General features: G+C 28.1%; 1 protein-coding gene across 2 annotated transcripts in view; it reads left to right on the top strand.

Annotated features, from left to right (window-relative positions):
• LOC101235972 (probable voltage-dependent N-type calcium channel subunit alpha-1B) overlaps window positions 1–25,287 on the top strand; it is a 113,730-nt gene that overhangs the window by 65,016 nt on the left and 23,427 nt on the right. The window contains exons 25-31 of one of the 2 annotated variants that reach the window (XM_065799728.1): window positions 9,969–10,011; window positions 13,976–14,076; window positions 23,701–23,899; window positions 24,226–24,390; window positions 24,517–24,624; window positions 24,754–24,837; window positions 24,973–25,098. In XM_065799728.1, the coding sequence (XP_065655800.1) occupies window positions 9,969–10,011; window positions 13,976–14,076; window positions 23,701–23,899; window positions 24,226–24,390; window positions 24,517–24,624; window positions 24,754–24,837; window positions 24,973–25,098 (826 nt within the window). Of the gene's footprint in view, window positions 1–9,968; window positions 10,012–13,975; window positions 14,077–23,700; window positions 23,900–24,225; window positions 24,391–24,516; window positions 24,625–24,753; window positions 24,838–24,972; window positions 25,106–25,287 lie in introns of both variants that reach the window. The other variant, XM_065799729.1, reaches the window with a different exon arrangement.

Raw genomic sequence — 25,287 nt, 5'->3', positions numbered from 1 at the left:
TCATAGCATGCCATGACATGAGCAATCAGCTGACAGGTGACAGCACACTGGCAGAATTTCCTTGACAAGTGCCATTTTGCAGCGGACAAAACAAGTGCAACTTTTTTGGTTTGTTTCATTTTCTTAAGTCTGGTCCGTGTCAACATCACGGAAGTTTTTTAATAATTAAAGGAAGTATTCAGAATTTTCCAGAAGCATGCAGAAGTTTCCAGAAGAAGCATCTGGAAGCATCCAGAAATATCCAGAAACATTCAGAAACATCCAGACGCATCCAGTAGCTTCCAGAAGCATCAAAAAGAAGCGTCTAGAATCTTCCAGAACAGGTTCACACAGGTTCATTTCACTATATAAGAGACATGTAAATCGACATGTAATTCAGTCAGTATATGGAAGTCAATCAGTCAGTATTATCAAGACAGTTTATCGAAGTGAGTTTTATCAAAGTGTTTTATCGAAGAACATCAATACAAGAAGTGAAATACAACAAGTGTTTCATTACATCAATACAGTTCACATCCAACCAAGATGTTGTGTTCCACAGAGTATTATTTTATCATCACAAGGTAAATGTAACACGGTAAGCCTTGAGAAGCGTGATTATTTATTTTTATAATTTTTATGACTTCAAGTGCAAAAATGGCTCCCGACAGTCTTGGATTGGAACTAAGAAAGAAAATTATTGGCGATTATGTAAGTGGAATGTCACAAAAAAGTATTTGTGATAAATATCGCGATAAAAATGGACCGTATCAAGACTATGTTCCAAATATCGTTCTACGGGGAAGTTGGCAGCAGATAACAAAGGTGGAAGACCGCGTTCCACCACTTCTAAAGAGGATTCTATGATCGTCAGATCCGTCAAGAAGGATCCCTGGATATCATCAGTCGAGATACGAAAGCAATTAGAGCTGCCTGTATCGGACCGAACAATCAGACGACGTGCTTTTGAAGCCGGATTGTTTTCTCGACGCCCTGCAAAGAAACCGCTGATTTCACTAAAAAACCAGAAGAAAAAACTCCTGTTTGCTATATCTCATATTGACTGGAATGGGCAGAAATGGCAAACTGTCCTGTTCAGTGATGAATCGAAGTTCAACATCATTGGGAGCGATGGCATTTGCCGTGTACGTCTACCGGCTGGAAAATGCCTGGATTTACGTACTGTCATAAGACTGTGAAGCATGGTGGAGGCAATGTAATGGTCTGAGGGTGTTTTTCTGCTAACGGTCTAGGTCCAATACATCGAAACCACGGAATAATGGACCGTTTCATGTATAAATATATCCTGAAAGATGTTATGTTACCTCATGCTGAATGAAATATGCCAATAAAATGGGTTTTTCAACAAGACAACGATCCGAAGCACACTGCAAAAGTAGTCAAGCAGTGGTTTCAAGACAACCACCTATCGGTGATAGATTGGCCGCCTCAATCTCCAGATCTCAACCCTATCGAGAATCGTGAAGGTGTTCATAATAAGGATCAACTGTTTGAACAAATTCAAAAGGCCCGGGCAGCAATTCCACAAAGTTTCATTGATCACCTGATCGAATCTATGTCTGGAAGATGCGAGGCTATGATCGACAACAAAGGATTTGCCACGAAATATTGATAGCCAAATACAGCTTGGTCAACATTTTGTCGAGTTGCACTTGTTTTGTCCAGTAGTAAATCAACTTTTTTTAATACTTTTGACTAATTTATTAATTTTCGTGTACAAATAATGAACTTTGTGATGAATAAAACTTGAAGAACTTTGTCTCTAAACAGTTACATAGTTATTTCTCTAAATTGAAAAAATGCAGCACTTTTATATAAAGAAACTAAATTAGCATTATTTGGTTGTACTCGTTTTGTCTAATACTGTATATATATATATATGTATATATATATATATATATATATATATATATATATATATATATATATATATATATATATGCATATATATATAGAAATAATTTTAAAATGTATACTAAAAAATAAAGAGTTCAATGTTCTTAAAAGAACAGAGCAATAATAAATTAGTAAAAATTCACTTGACAAATTTTTTTTTTTTATTAACACTATGTTTCATCAATAAAAATCTTTAATGAAAAAATTTAATAGTTAAATTTTTAAATTTTCTTTTTTAAATTTGATAATTTATTTCATCAGAATTTTCATTTTTAAGTTTTCTTTTTTAAATTTGATCATTCATTTCATTAGAAATGAATGATCAAATTGTTGTTGTTGATTTCATCAGAAATGAATGATTGAATTAATTTATACCAAAAATTAAATTACAGGAAGTCCTAAATGTCTTAACTACAGTAATTTAAAAAAAATATATTTATTATTTTAGCTTGTTTATTTTTATAGTTTTTTGGGAGAAACTTATTTTCATGCTTGCATTTAGCAATCAATTCAAATTTGTTTATCAGGTACATTCTTAGAGAAAACAACACATTTATATACCACGTTTTTTGGTAAACATTTTCCACCCTTTGAACAATTTGTTTAACAAAGCATTATTATGACCTTTTATAAATTTTTCCAAATATTTTTGCAACTGTAGTTAACTTTAATTGTATTTCAATTAAAAATTTCGTGTAATTTATTAGAATGCAGGAAGTGCTTATTAACTAATTTTAAAAACACTTTTCCAATGTTAGTGAAACATTTTTGCTATATGAAGGGTTGAACCAAGTTACATTTCAAGTTCGTTTTTTTGTATTCTTTTTTTCAGGGCCAAATTTTAGTTTTTAAATTTTGTTTTTAGTTTTTAAATTTTAGCTTTTAAATTTTAGAAATTTTTTAAAAAGGGTTTTCAAAAGTTCGTTGACAGGAATTAAATACATTTTCATTAGAGGAGTTTTGGTTTAGTCTGTTATTAATTAAAATTAAGATTTGTTTTAGAATTTGGGGAGGATTATTTGGGTCAATATTATTATACAAAAATGAATTGTTTGGTTTTTTGAATGGTTTATATGAATTTTCAGAGAGGTTAAATGTGACATAAGAAATTTCACAATTTCTAAACTTATGCTTTTACTCGTACTTCATTTTCGGACTCACCCTATCATCCCACTACTCACCCTATCATCCCACTACTCACTACTACCCTAAAGCTGACTGGGACTCTTTTCACAATTTTCTTTGTGACAGTGCTTTGGCTGATGTTTTTTCCCTCTCAGCTGAAAAATACGCCTCCTACATAATCTCCTGGATTCAGACTGGATTGAATGCTTTTATTCCTTCTTGTCATTTCCAAGTCAAACCTCATTCTGCTCCATGGTTTTCACACTCTTGTGCAGCTGCTAATCTAATCGTGATCACATTTTTCATCTTTTTCAAAAAACAACTTTCTTGAGAACAAAAAACTATTTGTTATTGCAAGAAATCGATGTATAAAGATGCTCTCAGATGCTGAGCTTTATTATTCTTTATTCACTAAATCTTATCTCAGAAGTTAGGATCGAGAGACTTTTGGAAAATCTTCAACAGCATTACTAACAAAGTAAGGCCTAACATTCCATCTCTCAGTCATGGGACTGATTTTATTACCTCTCCCAAGGATAAGGCTAAACTATTTGCAAAGAACTTTTCTTCTAGTTTGACTCTCGAATCTTATGGCCAATTTTTTCCTTCCATTCTAAATAAACAGGTTAACCCATTGTTAGACATTCAAATCACTCCAGCAAGAGTTAAATCTTGATTAAACTCCTCTACAGCTTGCGGTCCAGACAACATTTCTGTCGTAGTCTAACAAAATTGTTCTCCAGAACTCTCTTTAATTTTCTCTAAAATATAAATTTCAAAAACTCCAGTGAACATTCTGACCCTTCTAATTATTGTTCGATCAGTCTTCTTTCTGTTATTAGCAAGGTCTTTGGGTCTTTGATAAACCAATTTCTCACATCCCATTTTGATTCAAATAACTTGCTGTCATAAAATCAATATGGTTTCCAATCCTCTCACTCTACAGCTGACTTGCTTACTACTGTGACTGAAAAATTTTATTGTGCATTAGATGGAGGTGGAGAGTCTAGGGCTGCTGCTCTTGACATAACTAAGGCTTTTGATAAAGTTTGGCATATTGGTCTTATACATAAGCTTGTTTCATATGGTGTATCTGGTAAAGTTTTTGAGATTATCAAATCATTTCTTTCTAACCTCTGTATTAAAGTCATCCTTGAAGGCCAACACTCTTTTTTATTTCAAGTATCTTCTGGGGTACCTCAAGGTTCTATTCATGTTCCTGTTTTGTTTCTTAACTACAATTAATGACCTTCCCAACAACCTCACATCTAAAGTAGTTCTTTTTGCTGATGACTCAACTTTATACTCCTATCTTGGCAAAAAGTCTTCTCTTTTCAATCACTTAGTACATGCAGCCCATTTTTAATCTGATCTCACTTCTGTAACAGATTGTGACTCACAGTAGTTTATAAATTTTAACTACAACAAAACTCAGTTATTTACTGCAAGCAACTATCGCAGTACTGTCAACATTCCTATATTGATGCATAGCAACCCTTTGACTGAGTCCTCTTCTTTACGTCTTCTTGGATTATCATTTACTACTAACCTTTCATGGAAACCATATATACAATCAATTGCTAAATCAGCATCTACTAAGGGGGCTTCTCTTTATTATGCTTGCCATTTTCTCTCTCCATATTCTATTCTCTACCTCTACAAATCTCTTATTCATCCCTGTATGGATTACTGTTGTCATATTTATGCTGGTTCTTCCAATGATGCTCTTTCTCTTCTAGACAAGGTCCAAAAACGCATTGTAAACATAGTTGGAACTGGTCTATCTGCTAAGCTTGAGCCTCTTTCCCATCGTCATAAAGTTGCATCTCTTTCTATTTTCCACAAATACTATCATGGTCACTGCTCAAAGGTGCTATCATCTCTATATCCATCAACTAAAACTCATTCTCGCTTGACTCATCATTTATCAATGTTTCATTATTTTACTGTATCTGTCTCTGCATGCTCCAAAGACTTTTATTTGTCTAGTTTTTTTCCTCACACTTTAACCATTTGGAACTCTCTTCCATCTTCATGTTTTCCTGACTCGTACAACCTTCAATTTTTAAAGTCTTCTGTCAAACGTTTTCTTGCTCTTTTAACTCTATTCTTTTTTACTAGTAACTCCTAACGTAATAGTGTTTGCTTGCAGCCTTGTTGGGAGTGAATCAGAATAAAAAAGTATATATATATATATATATATATATATACATATATATATATATATATATATATACATATATATATATATATATACATATATATATACATATATATATATATATATATATATATATATATATATATATATATATATATATATATATATATATATATATATACATATATATATATTTATATATATACATATATATATATATATATATATATATATATCTACATATATATATATATTTATATATATATATATATATATATATAATATATATATATATATATATATATATATATATATATATATATATATATATATATATATATATATAAAACATGTATAAAAAATTATTTTAAAAAAACTTAAAAATAGTGACTTTTTTATTTTCGTTTTAAAATCAATAGTTTTTAGACGATTATACATAAAAAAAAGATTTTTTATACATAAAAAAAGTATTTTAATGTAAATTGATTATTATTTTTGAAGTTTTTATATAATTTCTCTTCTTTTGAGTACCAGGTTGACATTTTTTAGAAAATGTATTTTGTTTTTAATATTAGGGACCTGTCAAATTTTTAAGGGTCTTGAGGCACCCATAAAATTATTTTTATTCAAAAAAATTTTAAACCTAGTGTTTTTGTATTATATAGAACACATTTAGTTAAGTGCAGCAGACTATTTTAAAAAAGTTGTTTTTTGAACTACCCTATTATATATATATATATATATATATATATATATATATATATATATATATATATATATATTTTTATATATGTATATGTATATATATATTATTTTCAATTTTAAATTAGTTTAATGAATAAAAACATAACCTGTAGTGGTTTTTTTAATTTTTTTTTTAGCTATTTTTTTTAAATAAAAATTGTAGTGTTAATATCTTCTATTACCACCCTTCAGGGCATGCTTTCAAATTAAATCTTTGTGTTGTGCTGAAGACTAGGGTTATACCTCTCTCTAGTAAGGGTTTCTATTTATTGCTGCTTAGTAGTATTGGTTTCTTTGGCGATTTCCCATTTTGTAAAATCCCAAAGATTTCTTATGAAGTTCATATCAGGTGAATGTTCCTGACAAGGCGAAATGTGCACGCTTTTTTCCAGCTAAAAATGTTGTAACACTCCTACCTTTGTGGCATAATGATGAGTTGTGTATGAACATATACTCTTCATTAGCAGGGAACCATCCTTGGATCTTACTCAGTAGCCAAATTTTCAATACCTGATTGTACTGGTTCTGCCTCATGGTTCTTTCCAAAATGTAGAGGCAAACCATACCCTTAGTGAGATCACAGACCACGCAATTACACTCACAGGATATTTAACATTTTCCAAAAATCAGTTCTGGTAGAATTTTTGTTTTTAGAATTGACAGACTTATGAGCTTTTGTCCACCAAAATTTGAAATGTTGACTAGTCCGAAAAACAGATCTGTAAAATAATACTGTTATTATGATTATATTTTTATATTTCAGGATTTTTTAAAAATCATAAGTTATATTGACTCTACTTCAGTCTTCAATATTCTGGTGTTTTTAATTCTATGTTGCTTTATTTTTATAGCTGTTTTTTTACATGTTTTTTTTTTGGGGTTGATGACTACCTATTGGTTCCGCCAACCAAATTCTCAGAACTATCCTTTAAAAGACCTTCATTCTTTCATTGATTATCATTGTAATTAGGTCAGTCGCACTTTTTTTAATGAGTTTTCAGGTGTCCTTAATTTTATGGTCACAATGTAAAGTATTCTTTTTCTGCCTTTTTTTCTTATGTAGTCTGCTTTTGAAGCACATTTGTATTTATTATTCTTTTAGTTTGGTTCACTACTTACTCTAAAAAACATCGAAACATCGAAACACTTGCAATTGCTGACATCGAAACTGACATCGAAACACTTGCAATTGCTGCTCTCTCTCAGAATGTGTAGAATGAAGAAGTAAGGTTTTTACTTCCCTGAATTTTCTTGGGGTTAAGTCTAAAGATTTGTCTATGCTGCAAAAAACAATGAGATGTTAGAATGGTTATGAATCAAGATTTTTTTATTATTAATATTACTTATACCTATAAATACTTCTACTCATGATAGGTTACTCGTGCCTTTTAGAGCAAAAACTTGTAATACCGTTGTAAGAAAGAGATTTTTCAACTTTTCTTGAGGAATGCAAATCTATGTAAACGCTTTATGCTGGCTTGCATGCTATCATCATGTTTTAAAATTGATCCTTTCGTTATTTTGGAAAGCTAAATTTCAAAAGAAGACTAAATCTGATACTAATATAGATTTTTTAAATTTTTAAAAGGAACAGCTTTTCTCTGGAAAAATTCCTATAAAAACTTACAATAGTTCTTTTTATCTTAAATTTTTTTCTTAAAAAAAATATAATAAAACTTGCATTTACTAAGAGAAAGTATTACAATCTAAGAATCATCCATAATTAGTTTAAATATAGCTGAAAAAAAACAAACACTTTTCCAATTAGGTGGAGAGCAACAAATGGAACACATGCGGTGTTAATCATGTAGTGCTAATTATATGGTGCTGATACAATTGGTGCTTAAAAGATTAATGACTTTAAAAGATAAACATTTTTCATGCTGTATGCACCAGAGATGTTAATCTTATAAAAAAATTTTATGCAATCTTATTTAAGTAAGCTAAATATGTTTTTAACTTTTAGTTCAACTTTTTGCATTAAAGCTTGGTTAGAAGCATCTTTGTGATTGGTGCAGTACAAAGTTTGTGATGCCTAAATAATTAGCAATACTGAGTTATTTAATGATCTAGAAACTCTTTAAAAATATATAAATTTTCAATGTGGCTGCTGAAAAAACTCAAGACTGTACAAAACAAAGTTAAGAATTTAAAAAAATTTAGCACAATATAAATAATGAATTAGCCTGCATTTCAGTAAAGTTATATATATATATATATATATATATATATATATATATATATATATATATATATATATATATATATATATATATATATATATATATATATATATATATATATATATATATATATATATATATGTATATATATATTAACTCAAGTTGTATCTTAAGCAATTCAATTAATGTTAACTAAATGTTTAATTTATTCTTTGATTTTGTGATTAATGTTATAAAAAATCCCTTAATCAGACTCAATATTCTCAAATTCCTTATATGTAAAAGATGATAATTTTTTACAAACAAGTAAAAATATTAGAAAAATTTTGTTTTGGTCCTAATAGAATAGTATATAATAAAGTTTTATGTATATAAATTTATCTTATATTAGGGGATGTAAGTCCCCAGCTGTGGTAAAGGCAATTTACTAAGGAGAAAGATAACTCTGATACCCCAATACCCCAATTGTTGTTATGCATAAAAGAAAGTTATGAATTCTCCTAGTAGTAGTATCATAATAAAAATACTTAGTCCTCAAAATAGGTTAATGCTAGAAAAAGAATCTAATATGTACTTTCATATAGTCAAATCAATGCAAGTGTGAAAGAATATCCACAAAACTTTAAAAAAAAATCAATAACATGTATGAGAAAAAATATTTTTTTGTTCAAATATCATTGTATGAATATATTGCATTGTTAAAGCTTTTTTTCTCATTTTAAATTGAATTTAAGTTGCTGTTACAAAAAAAAAGTAAAACTGATGTTTTAAAATGTAAATAATTTAATTTACTATTATTATGTTGTAGAAACTTAAAATAAAATTTTGATATCAATATATTTTAATTTGAGCCTTAATTAATATAGCTATCAACTGTTGATAGTTTATGAAGTTTATATTTATGTTTATTTTTATCTATAGCCTAAACTTTAGTTTATACTTTGTTGAGAGAGGGTGTTTTTTGTAAGCAACAACAAAATGTGGACAAAATTCTATTGACAAAAGGAAAAGGTTAAGAGATTCAAGAAGGAAACGAATATCTGAGACCAAAATAAACTTAAGGAATCTGAGCTTTTGCCACATATAGGTCATCAAAACATGTGTGAAATTGAAACAAAACCATGCAAAAATATTTTTTACACAAGATAGTTTAATGGGATCAGAGCTTACAGAGGTTGATTTTCAGTGTTCTAGAAGACATGTTAATAGTTTGTATACCTTTTTAAAAACTTTAGTATAGTGAATAAAACATCAATAAATATTTTTCTCAGAATATCTGGGTAACATGTTTCTTATTCATTATGTTTCATTATGTAGTAATAAATATAAAGTTTTTTTAATGCAGCAAAAGATGAAGTGTTTAAAAGCAATTACTATTTTAGTTATATAAATTTTCTATTTTTTAACTTTTTTGAAAGTGTGATTTTTTTATGTTATAAAAAAAAGTTATATAGTCTATATGGTTGCCTTTACAAATTGCCTTTACAAATTGCCTTATATTCCCCAATACAATCTACATTTATATAAAATACATAAAAGTATATATAAAATATTTAAATTTGAGAAAACCAAGACTAAATATTTTAAACATTTTAGCTGTCTTCAGAAAAACATCATTTTTTACATATAATTAAATTATCCAAATAAAAAAAAAAAGATAAAAACATTATTGAGGGCTGCCAAATTGAATAAATTATTTTCATTTTTAGCCTATTAGGTTTGTAATCTTTTCATAAACAAGTGTTTTTTAACAATAACTGAATTTTTCATCATTTTTGAACAAGTGTTTTTTAGTTTTAATAAGATTGATTTTTTACTTTAAAAAACTTTTAAGAAAGTTTTTTTTTTTACTTTGACAGGGGAAATTATATTCAATTTGATAGCAGCTATAACCAACCAAAGGTTATTTTATTTTTATTTTTATTGATATTATTTTATTGTTGAATAACAAAGATTGTCTATTTTTTGCTCTATTTTGTTTTTGCTTTTTTTTTTTTTATTTCTCTTTTTTAATATATAACTAATATAACCATTTTTGGTTTTATAAACATGTATAAAAAATATTTATATATATATATATTGTTTCTCTTTATCATGCTTGCCATTTCAATTCCATTTTTCACCTCCTCAAATCTCTTATTTACTCCTGTATGGAATACTGTTTTCATGTTTGGGTTGGATCTTCTAAAGATGGCTTTTCACTCCTTGACCAAGTCTAAAAATGTGCTATAAATGTAGTTAGACCTCCTTTTTCTACCAAGGTTGCTCTTTTCTATAAGTACTATTAATGTTGCTGCTCAAATGAGCAATCATTTCTAATTTCTGGTTCCAATAATGTCCAATTAGTCTTCTTTCTATCATAAGCAAGGTTTTCAAGTCTTAAATTAACAAACACTTAATCTTTTATCTTGAATCTAATAACTTACTTTCTGATAATTAATATGGATTTTGATCTTCTTGTTCTACTACTGATTTGTTAACAGTATTGGATGGACACAGAAAATCTGGTCAACTTTAAATTTAGATATCTCTAAAATCATATATGCTTTTTATTTAAATTTTTTTTATATTAAATGTGTTTACATCAATTATGGTTTCAACTTAATTTTAAGGAGCTTGATGGGCTGTTTGGCAAGAGATCGAATTTTATAACGGGTTGATCCCATTATTTTGCAGATTTTTCTTTTTTTACCTTATTGATGGCATTAATCCACTTTATTTGGAAGCCTTTTTTTCTGTTTGTTACTCCACCTGTCTTATGGATTTTTCTTCAATCTTGCACTCTTCAGGATGATTTGGAGGATTCGCATCTTTAGGAACAATTTTCACATTATTATTTTTAAACCATAGTAGAACTTTTTTAAAATAGCAAGAAGCAGCAAGATCAGACCAAAAGAGACATTGGTATTTGTGCTTTTTTCAAAAATTGCAAAATTATTTTTTGGGGGCATTCTTTGATGTAGAAATCGATGTCAAGGTCTTCTTAATCACAAAACAAAAGGACAGCAAACCACAGTTACAAATTGCTTGCCACACAAGGAACTTGGATGAAAATTTTTCTTGTCAAGTATATTTAAATTGATCATCAATTGGTTTATCTTTGTTCTCATAGTAAAGTTGTTGACTAAGAAGTTTTATCCACCAATTTTTTAACCAACTTCTTTGCTTGTCAAATTCTTTTAATTTCACCATTTAAGCTTCTCTAAGGTGTATTTTCTTATTAAATGCTTTAATTACAGCATTTTAAAGTAATTTTTTGATATAAGAATGCAAAGTCTTGAATTTTCCTGCTAGATCTCTTTTTTGCTATTGAAATAAGAATCGACTTTACCTTTTTGGATTTATATAAAGTTTTCTTTCTCCCACATCCAGTTTTGTCTTTCGAGGCTTTGAGTAGTCTTAAACTTATTTATAACATCTATGACTGTAGATTTTAGGACATTTGTATGTTTAGCAATCAAGCGGTATGAAGTCAATGAATTTTTGTAAAAAAATTCACAACTTTTTTACCTACTTCAATTTGTTTCTGAAACATTTTGCAAATCATTGGTTTGTAAGCAAAAGTTTATCAACACAATTAAAGATGAGGAAGTAACACTTAATTAAAAAATAAAAGAAGTAAAAAACATTTGTGGTTTTAGAGAAATCTCAATTTAAAGTTGATCGGTTTTTCAAGTGTCCACCCGATAATAACAGATAGGTTTTGTAGTGCATTAAATAGGTGTGAAGAGGTTAAAGAAATTGCTCTCAACATTTCTAAAGCTTTTTTTTTTTTTAAAGTTTAACATGATGGTCTTTTCCATAAGCTCTCTTCTTACAGTGTATTAGGTAATATCTTTAGGATTCTTGAATCCTCTATTACCAATCTTAGTGCAAAAGTTGTCCTTAATGGACAGCACTCTTCTTCATTTTCTGTAACTTTAGAGGTTCCTCAAGGTTTTATCCCTGGCCCTATATTTTTTTTAATTTACAATAACAATGTCCCAGAAATTCTTACATCTAAGGTGGCATTGTTCGCTGATGATACTACAATTTATTCTTGTCTTGATAAGAAGCCAACACTCTCTGATTGCTTGGAGGGGAGATTTGAGCTTGAGAAAGATCTCACTTCTGCTACAGAATGGGGCTGCCAGTGGCTTGTGAACTTTAACTCATATAAAACTCAATTTTTTTTAGCTAATTGTTATGAATGGTAATGTACTTGATGAGTCATCTACCCTTTGTTTTCTGGGATTTACTCTTACTTCCAATCTTTCCTGGAAACCTTATATCAAATCAATGCAATATTAGCATCTGCTAAGGTTGCATCTCTTTATTATGCTCACCACTTTCTAACTCCGGATTTATTTTTTTATCTTTATAAATCTCAAATCAGTCCTTGTATGGAATACTGTTGCCATATCTGGAGCTGATTTTCGAATGATGCTCTTTCTCTTTAGGTAAGATGCAAAAAGGAACTGTAAGTATAGTACAACCTTTAACCATTATCACATCACCATAGTGTTGCTTCTCTTTCTCTTTTCTATAAATACTGTAATGGGCGCTGCTTTAAAGAGCTAGTATCTCTTGTGCCTCTATTAAAATTCATTCTTGTGTTACTCGCCATTCAAATAAATCTTGTCCTGTTACTGTGACTGTTCCTAAGTGCTCCAAAATTTCTTACTTGTCTAGTTTTTTTCCTCCATTTTGTTTTCCAGATTCATATAATTCACAATCTTTTAAGTTGCCTGTTAATCGTTATCTTGCTTTATAAACTTCATCTTTTTCCTTAAAGTAACTTCAAACTCTAATAGTGATTGCTTGCAGCCTTGTTAGAAGTAAAGATGTTGAAAAAAAACTTTTATTCATCTAGTTTTTTTCCTTACTTATCAATGCTTTGGAACTCATTTCAGAAAGGTCTAAAGCATTGATGTGTGAAGAAAAAAACTAGAAAATTAAAAATTTTTAGAGCATAAAGGGAAAGATACAATAAAAGAATGCAACTTTACTGAATGAAGAATAAAGCATGAATGAGTTTTAGTTGATGGAACTAGGAACGAGGATGCTTGCAACCATGTTGGGAGTGAATTTTTAATGTTTAAAATTATTGACATATAGAACACTCCACTGTGCTAATTCCTAAATAAATCAGTTGATTAAACAAAATTGAAAAAACAATTAAATAATGCAAATAAAGTTAAATAGTAGAAACAGTAGAAAATAAAAATAAAAATGTTCTGAACTAAAAAAACTAATTAGTAAGTTTTCATTTGTGTTTTTGTGGTTTTTTTATAAAAGTATGAAAATTTAATTTTATTAATTATTTGAGTTATTTTACATAAAGTACTCCTAATCTAGTCAAAATTAAACACAAAGTTCGTTGTAAATTTTTTAATTTTTGTTTTTATCAATACTAACTTAACTACCATTTTAATTGCAAATGACAAAACACAAAGGACCAACATGTATATAAGTAAAGTATAGGCAATGAAGTTATAAATAAGTAACGAGAACATGTTAAAGGTAATATTATGAATTAATAAATGTGTATTCTCTACAACATTTTTTTTTATAACTCATTTTAACTACTTTCTTACTTTTCACTTAACTGAAAGATATTTTTAACTTAACTTTTGAAAATATTTTCACTTAATTGAGTTTTGAAAATATTTTAAACTTAACTGAGTTATGAAAATATTTTAAACTTAACTGAGTTTTGAAAATATTTTTAACTTTATTTAAACTTTTGTTTTAAATATTTTTTTATATATAATACATAACTATGCACAAAAATTAATTCTCTTTTTAATTTAAAGTATTAATTTTAAAATTTTAAATATGCTTTTTTATTTATTTAGGAAATAAATATGAATTTTTATTTATTTAGGAAATAAAGCGTGAATGGCTTTTATATCCATTCAACTTTGATAACACATTGAATGCAATGCTTACTTTATTTACCTCTTCAACCGGAGATGCTTGGTATATGTAAGTTAAATTTTTTAATATACATACTTACATGCATACATACATACATAAATACATACATACATACATACATACATACATACATACATACATACATACATACATACATACATACATACATACATACATACATACATACATACATACATACATACATACATACATACATACATGCATACATACATACATACATGTGTGTGTGTGTGTGTATATATATATATATATATATATATATATATATACACACACACACACATATATATATATATATATATATATATATATATATATATATATATATATATATATATATATATATATATATATATATATATATATATATATATATACAGTGTCTCAAAAAATTATCCAACCAAACATTTTAAATTTTTTTCTTAAAAAAAGTGCTGTATGTTTGTAAATTTAGACTTTTTTGGTAAACTCAAGATTAATAAAAATAAAAGAACATGTTTTTAAACAGATTTTATTTATTTTAATGTAAAATATGAATCGCAAAGTTTTCAGTCTTAAAATAAAGGAATTTAGGTCGTTTTTTCATTGTCAAAAAAATATTCGACCAAACACATTATTTGTTTCATAATAAATTATTGTATAACAAAATAATTATTTTAATACTTTGTTGGGCCTCCCTTTGCTTGAATTACAGCTTCTAGACGTCAGGCATTGATTCAAATAAAGATTTTGTTTCTTCTGGTTGAATCTTTTCCCAGGCTTCTTCAATTGCCACTTTGAGGTTACTATTTTTCGAAAATGATCGATCTCCAATTTTTTAGTCTAAAATTTCCGGCCGTTCCAAGACCTCAACAATATTTTCAGCAAACCACTCCTTGGTTTTAGTGGCACTATACTTGGGATCGTTATCTTGCTGAAATGTAAAATCAGATCCTAGCCGAAGTTTTCAAGCAGATGACTTCAAATTTTGCTTTAATATGTTTCTGTATTGCACCTGATCCATTATAGTATCAATAAATTGGAGTTTTCTGACACCCCTTCAAGCCATTGAACCCTATACCATCATGTTACTGCCACCATACTTGACAGTTCTTCTCATGCAGCTTAATTTGTAGGCTTCTCTGGCTTTTCTCCACACTTTTTGGGCTCCATCAGATGACTTTAAGTTGAATATCGATTTGTCGCTCCACAGGATCTTTTTCCAGAAACTTAATGGCATATTTTTGAACTTCTTAGCAAACTCCAATCTTCTTTTCATGTGTTTCTTACTCAAATATGGTTTATTATGCACAAGTTGTCCTTGAAATCCCTGGTCTCGGATATGATTTCTGATTGTCTGATGAGATAATTTGATTCCATAATTCTCTTCAGCTTGCTCAGCCAGATTTCGAGCAGAAATGAAGCGATTTTTCTTGACTTGTATAAGTCAAGAAAAATCGCTTCATTTTTTGTTAAGTTTTTATCAAAACTCTTAGAAGTCTTTTTTTGCAACCCTCCCCTTCTTTTGTGGCTGTTGTTCCGATCAAATTATACTTCTTCATTATGTCGAATACTGTATTATGAGGAATTCCAGTCTCTTGCTGCACCTAATGATAGGTTTTACCCTAATTGACTAGATCGACAGCTATTTCTCTGAGAAACAGTCCAGTGACGTTTACCTCTATCCATTTTACTTAAAAAAACATGAAACCTTTTTTTTATACAAAACTTTTTTTTTTTACTATAAAAAAACAGTATTTTGTTATACAATTTCATTAATTGTATAAAATGTTTCAACAAATTTCACATAAAATTAATTAAACTTACCTAAATATCGCTTGGTCCGATAATTTTTTACAAGCCTATTCAGTACTAAGTTTCTTTTAGAACAAATAATAAACCAACTGAAGCATGAATCAAATAATATGAATCCTAAATAACATACTATTTCCAATATAATTAAAATGATAGACAAAGTAAGTATTGCTATTCATTGTTTTTAGTATAATTTAGAGCGTAAACATTTTTTTTTGGGAAAAATTTGTTTGGTAAGATTATTTTTTGAGACACTATATATATATATATATATATATATATATATATATATATATATATATATATATATATATATATATATATATATATATATATATATATATATATTATATATATATATATATATATATATATATATATATATATATATATATATATATATATATATATATATATATATATATATATATATATATATATATATATATATATATATATATATATATATATATATGCTCAAAACAATAAAGACCCATGGGATTTTTAAAATTATTCTTATTTATTTGAATTATCCTAATTTAAATAAGGATTATTCAAAAATAGGTCATGTAAAAATTTTAAAAAGAGTCCTAGCTCATGAACTACCCTGATCCCAAATTGTACTTAAAATTTTTTACAAACTTTTTTTGAGCATCAGAAAGTTCTCCATAGAAGGCAAATGGGTCAATTTTTGCTCTGTTTTTTTAGGAAAACTTTATGTGGGACCCTTTAATCTCAACTATTTAAAAAAAATGAACTATCCAATAACATGGTAATGAGTTCTCCTACTTAAATTTAAGGGGCTCTTTTTATTAATATTTCTTTAAGTATCTTTAAGGAGACTGAAAACCATTGAAAATCACCAAAAAAATAAATATTTTTTGTATAAAATAAAATAAAAACTTTAGTACCAATATAAAACAAAAATCAAAAATATACAAATGTTTCAGAATAAATTAGATAAAAAAAAGTAGATATTAAATAATACTGTTGAGTGCAACTTCAGCATGATCCAACTTTTTTTATCGTTTCCATTTTGCTTGTGCACATGAGTAAAAAGAAATGTATCTTGTCTTTTCTGAATGTACTTTGTTAACTTTTTGAATTAATTTGACTGTTCTTTCGATCGAATTACTTTAAAACCCAATACTCTGGAGGAAATTTCCTTCATCAAATCTCAGCTTTTCCATGACCAAGCATGTCAAACACATGTCACGACTTCACTGGAACTACTGGAACTAAACTAAGAGGCTCATCCTGTAAAATGTTTAAGCTCATCAGAATGTCTTTATTTAATGCCTGGCTTTCTAAGGAATATTCCTCTATAAGAACTTGTTTTTGATTGATAAGTCGATTAGCCATGTTGCCATGTTCTTTACATTTATGATCTGCAATTGCTATAATGACTAAATATGGATAAAGGTATAATAATAATAAAGGTGTGAATTTAAAAACAGCTTGAGCCCCAGCTTTATTTTATTCCTCAAATTTTTTCATCTGCCAGTTTTTCATATCCTAATGGTCAAAGCTCAGATTTATCAATGTTTAGTTTAAAAACATAATATATCTATTTTATGCATTTCAAAATTATATATATTTATTCAGACTGTGTACCTGTGTTGGAGCAACTGAATTTAGCTCAGCTAAATTCAGCTGAGCTAAATTCAGCTCTAAGACCATCCAATGGAAAATATTGTAAAAAAATTTGTCATTTCTGTTATTTGATTCCTGCTCTTTTCATTGATTAAATGAAATGAAGGTAATATAAACTTTTACCCATAACTCTGGCACGATGAACAGCTCCAGGGTCGTAAATTGAATCTGTTGGTTAGTGATAGTACCATCAAAGTAAGTTCACCTAGTTCACCTAATTCCTGATAATCTTTGCAAAACTTTCCAAATTAATTTTTTTTTACAAAGGTATGATAGTTTATATAACTTACAACAAAATTTTAATTCAGATAAAACTGGAATTTTATTTGTGAATTATTTTACACTATTATTTTTTAGAAATAATATGGGATAATTAGATATAATTGAATTAATTTATAAAGCTTTTATTACTTAAAAATCTTGAATTAAGATATAAATTGAATAGCACTCAGTCTTTTTTTTGTTTTAAATAATCAATAATGTTTATTAATGACTCAGGAGTTGAAAATCTTTTCAAATCTTGCTTTTCAGTATCTAGATCATTCCTATGGTTTTTAAGAACTTTGAATAATTTATTCACTGGTCCTGAAGTGTGACTGCTTGGATCAAAAACATGGTGTTGACACCCAGTAAATAACATAGGGCACTGTAAATATATAATAATTCTGCTACAAGCTCCTTTTGTTTTACCTGTGTTAGCGCTAGTGGTATCAAAGCAAAGACACTGAACATTATCCTCTAATCCAAAGTTCTTCTATAGCTTCTTTTTGGTGTTCTCCAGGACCTGAGTCAATAGGTGAAATTCCAAATAACTCAGTTTGTCCTTTATTCTTAGCAAGAACAGTTAACCTATCTTTTGAAAACTTTTTTCTTTCAGTAAGTTCTTTGACAATTTTTTATTCAAAATAAAATGTTATTAGTGAATTTGAAGATTTAGAAATGCTTTTTAATATAATACTGCTAAGAATCGCTAAGTATCCAAGATTTCTGATACAACTGGAAGAAGTCTGGCAACAGCTACCATAGATGCTGTTAAGGTATGGAAACTAGAAAAACACTTGTGGAAATGATTTTTGAGACAACTCCATCAAATTCAAGTTGGATAAATGTTTCTGCAAAGTTAATTGAAGAACACTTTAATAAAAAGTTACTTTAGTGTGCCTGCCGACACCATATTTTTGAAAGAATTTTGTCTTCTTTTTATTTAAAAGTTTTTGGAGAATGTAGATCTCCAAATTACAAGCCATTTAGACACTTTAAAAATGAAGTATGGCCTAAACTTTCATTAACTTCAAATACTACCTTTAGAAAATAAAAAATTGAAGAACCAGTATTAAAGACCAAACAAGCAGAAGTGGTAATTTTTTTGTCTGGTTTACTTAACCGAAAATCTCTAAAAATATTAAGAGATGATTATTTTGAAGGTTGTCAACTTGCTTTGCAATTACTCAATCCAAAACAAATAAATAGACAGTGGTACAAACCTGGAGCCTTCCATCATACAAGATGGATGTGTAAAATCTTGTACACTTCATAAATGTTTGCTTTTGCTGACCTGGCAGACTATGAAGAAAGTTTTAAAGAAAAATTATCAAGGGTTTGTAAATTTACTTTACTATTTTATGTGAAAATAATGGTTACATGCACAAACACAATTGGTGCCCCATTTAATGACTTGAAATTCTACAAAGAAATGATTATTTATAAAAAAAATTGATAATGATGTTGCTGTTGCTGCTGTGAAAACATTTATTCAGCATCTTTGGTATTTAACTGAAGAAATGTCCCCTCTTTCGTTTTTTTCTGGTGAGGCATCTGGTCGTGATAAAACTAAAATTGCTAAAACAAATCTGAAAAATATAAAAAAAAACTATGAACATGATATAGGCTTTCCACAATTTTCTCTTCTGAAGCAGAGTACTTGTTTGACTGATTTAATTGGACCAAAATCGAGCAACATTCTAAATTTATTCAGATATTCAAACAAGGACGGTGGTTGGTTGACAAAATCCTCAAAGTTTTGGAAAGCTAACACAAATTTTAAACACGTTTGAGCATATCAAATCACTGAAATCTGTAAACAATACAACAGAATGAGCTGTTAAACTAATTGAAGACTATGCGAAATCTATTATGAAAGATGAAGAGCAGAGAGAATTTCTTTTACGTGCAGTAGAACACCACTGAAAAGTTCTTCCTCACATAAACAAGCAATTCAAAAACTTAATTTTCGAAAATATGCTCTAAACAATCTCTTTTTTATTATACGTTTCAAATATTGTTATTTTGTTGTTATAATTTTAAAAAAAATGAGATTTTGAATTCTTAGTACTTATTCCCATTGTAATATTAATTTAGTATTAATAATTTATACCAATCATTTCTTTGCTTCTTTGTTTAATAATTGAGTATTTATCAAGTTTTTGTTTTAATTAAAAATTATAATTTACAAAGTTCCATATTTAGGGTTGTATGACAAAGGATAAGGGGGGGGGGGGGGCACCGGGTGACTCCCCCCCCCCCCCCCCCTTATCCTTTATAAAATGATTTATAAAATGAGAAAACTTTAAAACTTTATATTAACAATTAGAAACCTTTTTTACTATATTATTATTTTTTGCTATAAATATATAAGCAAGATTGAAAAAATTTCTAATTTTATTACGCTAAGGTGAGATCAAAAACCCCTTGAAACAACACTCATGACAGTGCCTTAAACCACTTAGCTATTAATGATATGAGTTTAGGAAAAAAACAAACCTAATTAAAAATCTCTAATAAACTCTATATATGTAGAAAAGGTGAGCATGGTAATTTTTTTGCTCCTAAAGCATGAACTATTATAGTAAAAATTGTTGAAGTAAATAAGGAATAGGTATAGAAATGATCGGTGTGGAACAGATAAGTATAGAAGTAGTAGGTTTGGTAAAGACCCGTATTTTTGGGTTCTGTAAAGCCAGGATATATATATATATATATATATATGTATATATATATATAAGAAAAAAGTATAGAAAAGGTTGGTGTGGAAAAGACTTACAAAGACCCGTATTTTTACGGGTCTGGTCAGCTGGTCTATTTTAATACAAAATATGCCTAAAAAAACTTAATCACTAAGCCGAACACTGAAGATCTTACGTAATTAAGGTGCTCAATCATTCAGCATATCAGTTGGAATTTAAAGCATATGAGAAACTTCTTTAAAAGCATGTTCACTGCATAGGTAAAATATTTGGCTGTGGTTCAAACACAAGATTACTATAATAACTTGAATCAACTCAAATAGTTATGCTTATCAAGTTATCTGATTGTGATTATGATATGAAAATCACACTAGTTGCAAATTGTTTGCAAAGATCAATTTCATCTGTTTTCTAACTGTACAACTGGGAGAGATTCATCAGCCTATGGAGTTAAACATCATTTAGTTGTATATAGACACTTGATACATTTTACCTATCAGGTTGTACTTATTTGCATTAAAAATGATATCTTCATAGTTTGATTACCAGCTAATCTCAGATTCTGCAGACATTAGTGTTCAAATTTCAAAAGAGTCTATAACATATGTTGGCATTATATGTATTTTTTTTCTTCTAAAAAACCATCATCTCAACCTGAGTCTTTTTCATCTCAACCAACAGAATTTAAGGCAGTACTACTTTCATAAGCATGATCACCTGCACCATCTCAGTCACCTCCTTCTGGATCTACACCAACCATACAGCATATTTTGTATAGCATCAGCCCTAAAATCAACTCCAACTTGCTTGCAACCAACCTTCAATACTGAAGTAGCTTCAGCTATTCAAAATGAAGTTCAAAAAGAAATTAAAAAATAATTGCATTTAGTTCAACGGCTTGTCATAGCCTGCAACAAATATTTTGCGTCAAACATGTTAACATAAAAAAGCTAGAAAACAATGATAATGAGCAGCAAATGAATCAAGCAACAACACTCCAATAACAACAACAGCAACAATAAAAAACCAAGTTAAATGTAAAAAGTGTTCTAAAGTTTTGGGTGAAGCTTCAACAAGTCAAAATATTGGATAATATCAGTGCTAAAGCTCAAAATACAAGATTTGGCATTGTCAAGCATGCATACCAATAGAAAATGTTAAAAGCACCAAGTTTTATTTCACCAAAAAGTGCTGCATAAGTTACAACTCAATTTAAAATCATCACAACAATAAAAAAAAATTTCTAATTGGTTGTTTTTTTATTTGCTATCATTAGTTGCTTTTTTAGTTGAATTTTCTTTTAATTGCCCATTGACTTGCATTTTCAATTTAATTCTTCCTAAATTTAAGGGTAGGATGAAATAGTTTTTGAATTATATAAAGTTTCTTGAAAAGTTTGTATATATTTAAATTCTCTACAATATATATGAAATATTTTTTTTAAAATCTTTTCTCTTTTAAAAAAAAATTTTAATCAAAACCTTTAACTACTTTATTTTTGTCCATTTTTACTTTATTCTTTCTATATACCCTTGATAGTCTTCTTACTATCTCATTGAATTAAATTCAAAATCTAATCTCTTGATTTCTCTCCATAATTAACATTTTTTGTTTGAATTTAACAAACCTTCTTAGTGTCATGTGTAGATTTTTATGCATCGCTTAGAATCAGAGGAATAAGTGTTATTTAAAAAAAAAATCCCAAAATTTTTTGTTTAGTTGTGTCCATCAAAACTGCATCTATATACAATTTGCCTCAATCAAAACTTCTAGCTATAATTGTAGCCGTAGCTGAACAGTTATCTTTTTAAAAATCTTCTTTTTTAATAGTGAAAAGAAGGTTAACAACTTTACTTACATGACCTTCATAAAGATGGTGGAGTTATATTGATAACTTCTTCAGTCAATTTTGTATCTAACAAAAGTTAACTAGTCAGATTTTTGTAATATTGCATCCGCATTCATAGTTTGCAATCAAATTGTTACTTACTGACTTTAATGACAAGTGATTTGTAAGTCCTTGAAACTCTCATCCATTGATTTTTCACAACAGCTACATTGACATTTTCCAACATGAGCTTATATTTAAAAAACAAACAAAAATTGTTGATTCTTTAAATTTACATTGCATATTGGGCTAAAGTAAAGATAGTGGGTATACTCTTGAATTGACATTTTTTTTTTACATTGTAAAACTTATTCAATTAGTTTGACTTGTTAGTAATATCATAATGTTCTCTTTTATTCATCGATTCCAGCGTACTTTTGCTACCATGGTCCTAAAGCCTAATGCTGATTTTTTAAAACCTGTTTATGTCAATTTTTAGAGATCCTCCATACTAACACAAACAACAGAATTAAAAAAATTCAATTTCCTGAAGAAAGACGATTTATTTACACACAAAAGCTTTAGCCAGCTGCTCCTTAGGATTGTACTTTTAACTAAAATTAGTGAAGTTATTTGCCTAAATTTTCTTATTTTAGTTCTATCAAAACCTTTTTTGTTTATAGAATTATGGAACAAAGTTGATTTTTTGTATTTTGGATCTTTTAACATATTTAGATCTCCTTATGATCTCCATATATCTTTTGATTCCTAACATCACACAATCTGAGAGACTATGATTCATTCAAGCGCAAGATGGCTTCACAATTTATCTGTCTTATATTGTTTTTTGTTTACTTTAACAGAAATAGCGTTTCCTTCTGTTGAAAAACTTTAATTTGTACTGTTATCAACAACAGATGTTTCTTTTAGCACAGAAACAACTATAACAGCATTATTTAAGTTTTTAAAGTAATTCAACAATAGAGATTATGTAATTTTTTTAACATTTTGTAACAAAATATTTGACAGCATTCTAAGCATGAATGAATTTTTTTTTTAATTAAAGTTTTTTATTTTCTTTGTAAATGAATTCAGAGAGATTAATTTTGTCACTAATTCCTGTCCCAGGGAGCAAATAGCAGATTTAAAGTTAAGATTTCTATAATGAAGTTGGTTGTGGAAGGTTACAAGTTGCTGTGAACATTCTGCAAACAGCAGTGTGCAACATTGTCAAATGCCAGTATATAATCTGAAATTAATTTTGTAAATTTAAACAATAGACTCTTGCAATTTGTAATTAGGTATGCAAGCTTTAATGCAGCTTGTAATTTATATAAATTGTTGTTAGCAGGTGAGTGATGTTAACCTATTTTTTTTTTTTATCACGATTTGATTTAACCACATTTCATTTAGACACATGCAAAGAGGGATAGACAGCACTGGTATAGATTCTGGCCCAATAGAAAACAATAGGACTTGGGTTGCTATCTACTTCATTTCATTTGTTGTTGTCTTTTCTTTTTTTTTTATGAATGTATTTATTGGTATGATTATTCTTACATTTCATGAACAAGGAGCAGCAGTGTCTGGTAAAAATCTTGATCAAAATACTGTAAGTGATTCTGACTAATAATCTGTTTATTAAAAATATAGTTGTTTCATTTATTCAAGGTATAAGTGTATGAAGACATTATGTTACTCCAAATGGAACAGAAATATCTGAAGTTAAGATTTTGTTCTAGATATTTTTCTATAGCAAAGAAAATATTTATGGAGTAATATTGTAATCAAAATAGTATAATTATAGTTATATAAAAATATATTAAAAAGTGGAAACTTGTATTTTTGCAACATAATGCCTTCATACACTTATGTTTTCAATTGTTAAAAATTATTTTACTTTTTTTTAATTAAAATATTTTTAATTTTAATTTTTAGATAAATAGTTTAGTTTTTGCAATGAATGCGAAGCCAATGAAACGCTTTATGCCAGAAGATGTCAAAAGCTTTCAGTATGCTGCATGGGTATTTACAGAATCTAATGCTTGGGAAATAACAACAACATGCCTTATAATACTTAGTACCATTGCTTTGGTTATTGAGGTAATATTTAGCAGAATAATTCTAAACAACTTTACATTGACTAACAATGGATTCTTAACTGTCTATTGGAATTTTGTTTTTAATTTGCAAATGATTTCATTTACTATTGTAATTTATTTTTTTTAGTTTGAGGGCGAGTCTGATATATATTCTGCAAAAATGAAAAATATAAATACAGCATTTTCTTTCTTTTTTTTGACGGAGTTTTTAATCAAATTTTTTGCTCTCGGCTTTGTAAGTTATATTTTGTTTTTGTTTCTTTTTTGCTATTTTTACTGCTTTTTGCAGTAAAAATTTTTCTATATAACTAATAAACCTTTTTTTTACAGTTTGATAAACTTTTTATCTATTTTATTTTATCAGAATTATTTCAAGGACCCTTGGAATGATTTTGATTTAATAATAGTTCTTGGTGGTCTTATTGATTTTGCTATTAAACTAAAAGTGGCAAGTTTCTTATCATCATTATAATAAGTATTATTTTCAACTGGCAATTATTAAGTGATTGTTTTTTTTTAATATTTTTTTTAAAAAATTATAAATCAATTTTGTTTTTAAATTTTTTTTTCTGGAATTGTATAGAGCAACCCAGATGCTGTATTTGATACCAGTATTTTTCGATTGTTACGAGCATTGAGATTAGTTAAATTACTGAGAAGAAGTCGATCACTTCGCATCTTGTTATGGATATTTATAAAATCATTTCAAGTAATTAGTTTTATTTGTTTTTAATTTACTTGTTTTTAGTTAACATGACAGCTTATGCAGCCATACATTTAAGCTACCATCTAGTATAAACTCTTTATATAAGATCATAAATAAAAAAAAATTAATGTTTTCTAACCCAAGAACTTGGTGGCAACTGTCTAACTAGTCAATCAACTGCTAGTTCTGCAT

This window comes from Hydra vulgaris, chromosome 06, assembly GCF_038396675.1.
Source record: "Hydra vulgaris chromosome 06, alternate assembly HydraT2T_AEP".
Taxonomy (NCBI): domain Eukaryota; kingdom Metazoa; phylum Cnidaria; class Hydrozoa; order Anthoathecata; family Hydridae; genus Hydra; species Hydra vulgaris.
The sequence above is the reverse complement of the archived record's forward strand: the minus strand, read 5'-3'. Positions and strand labels throughout refer to the sequence as shown.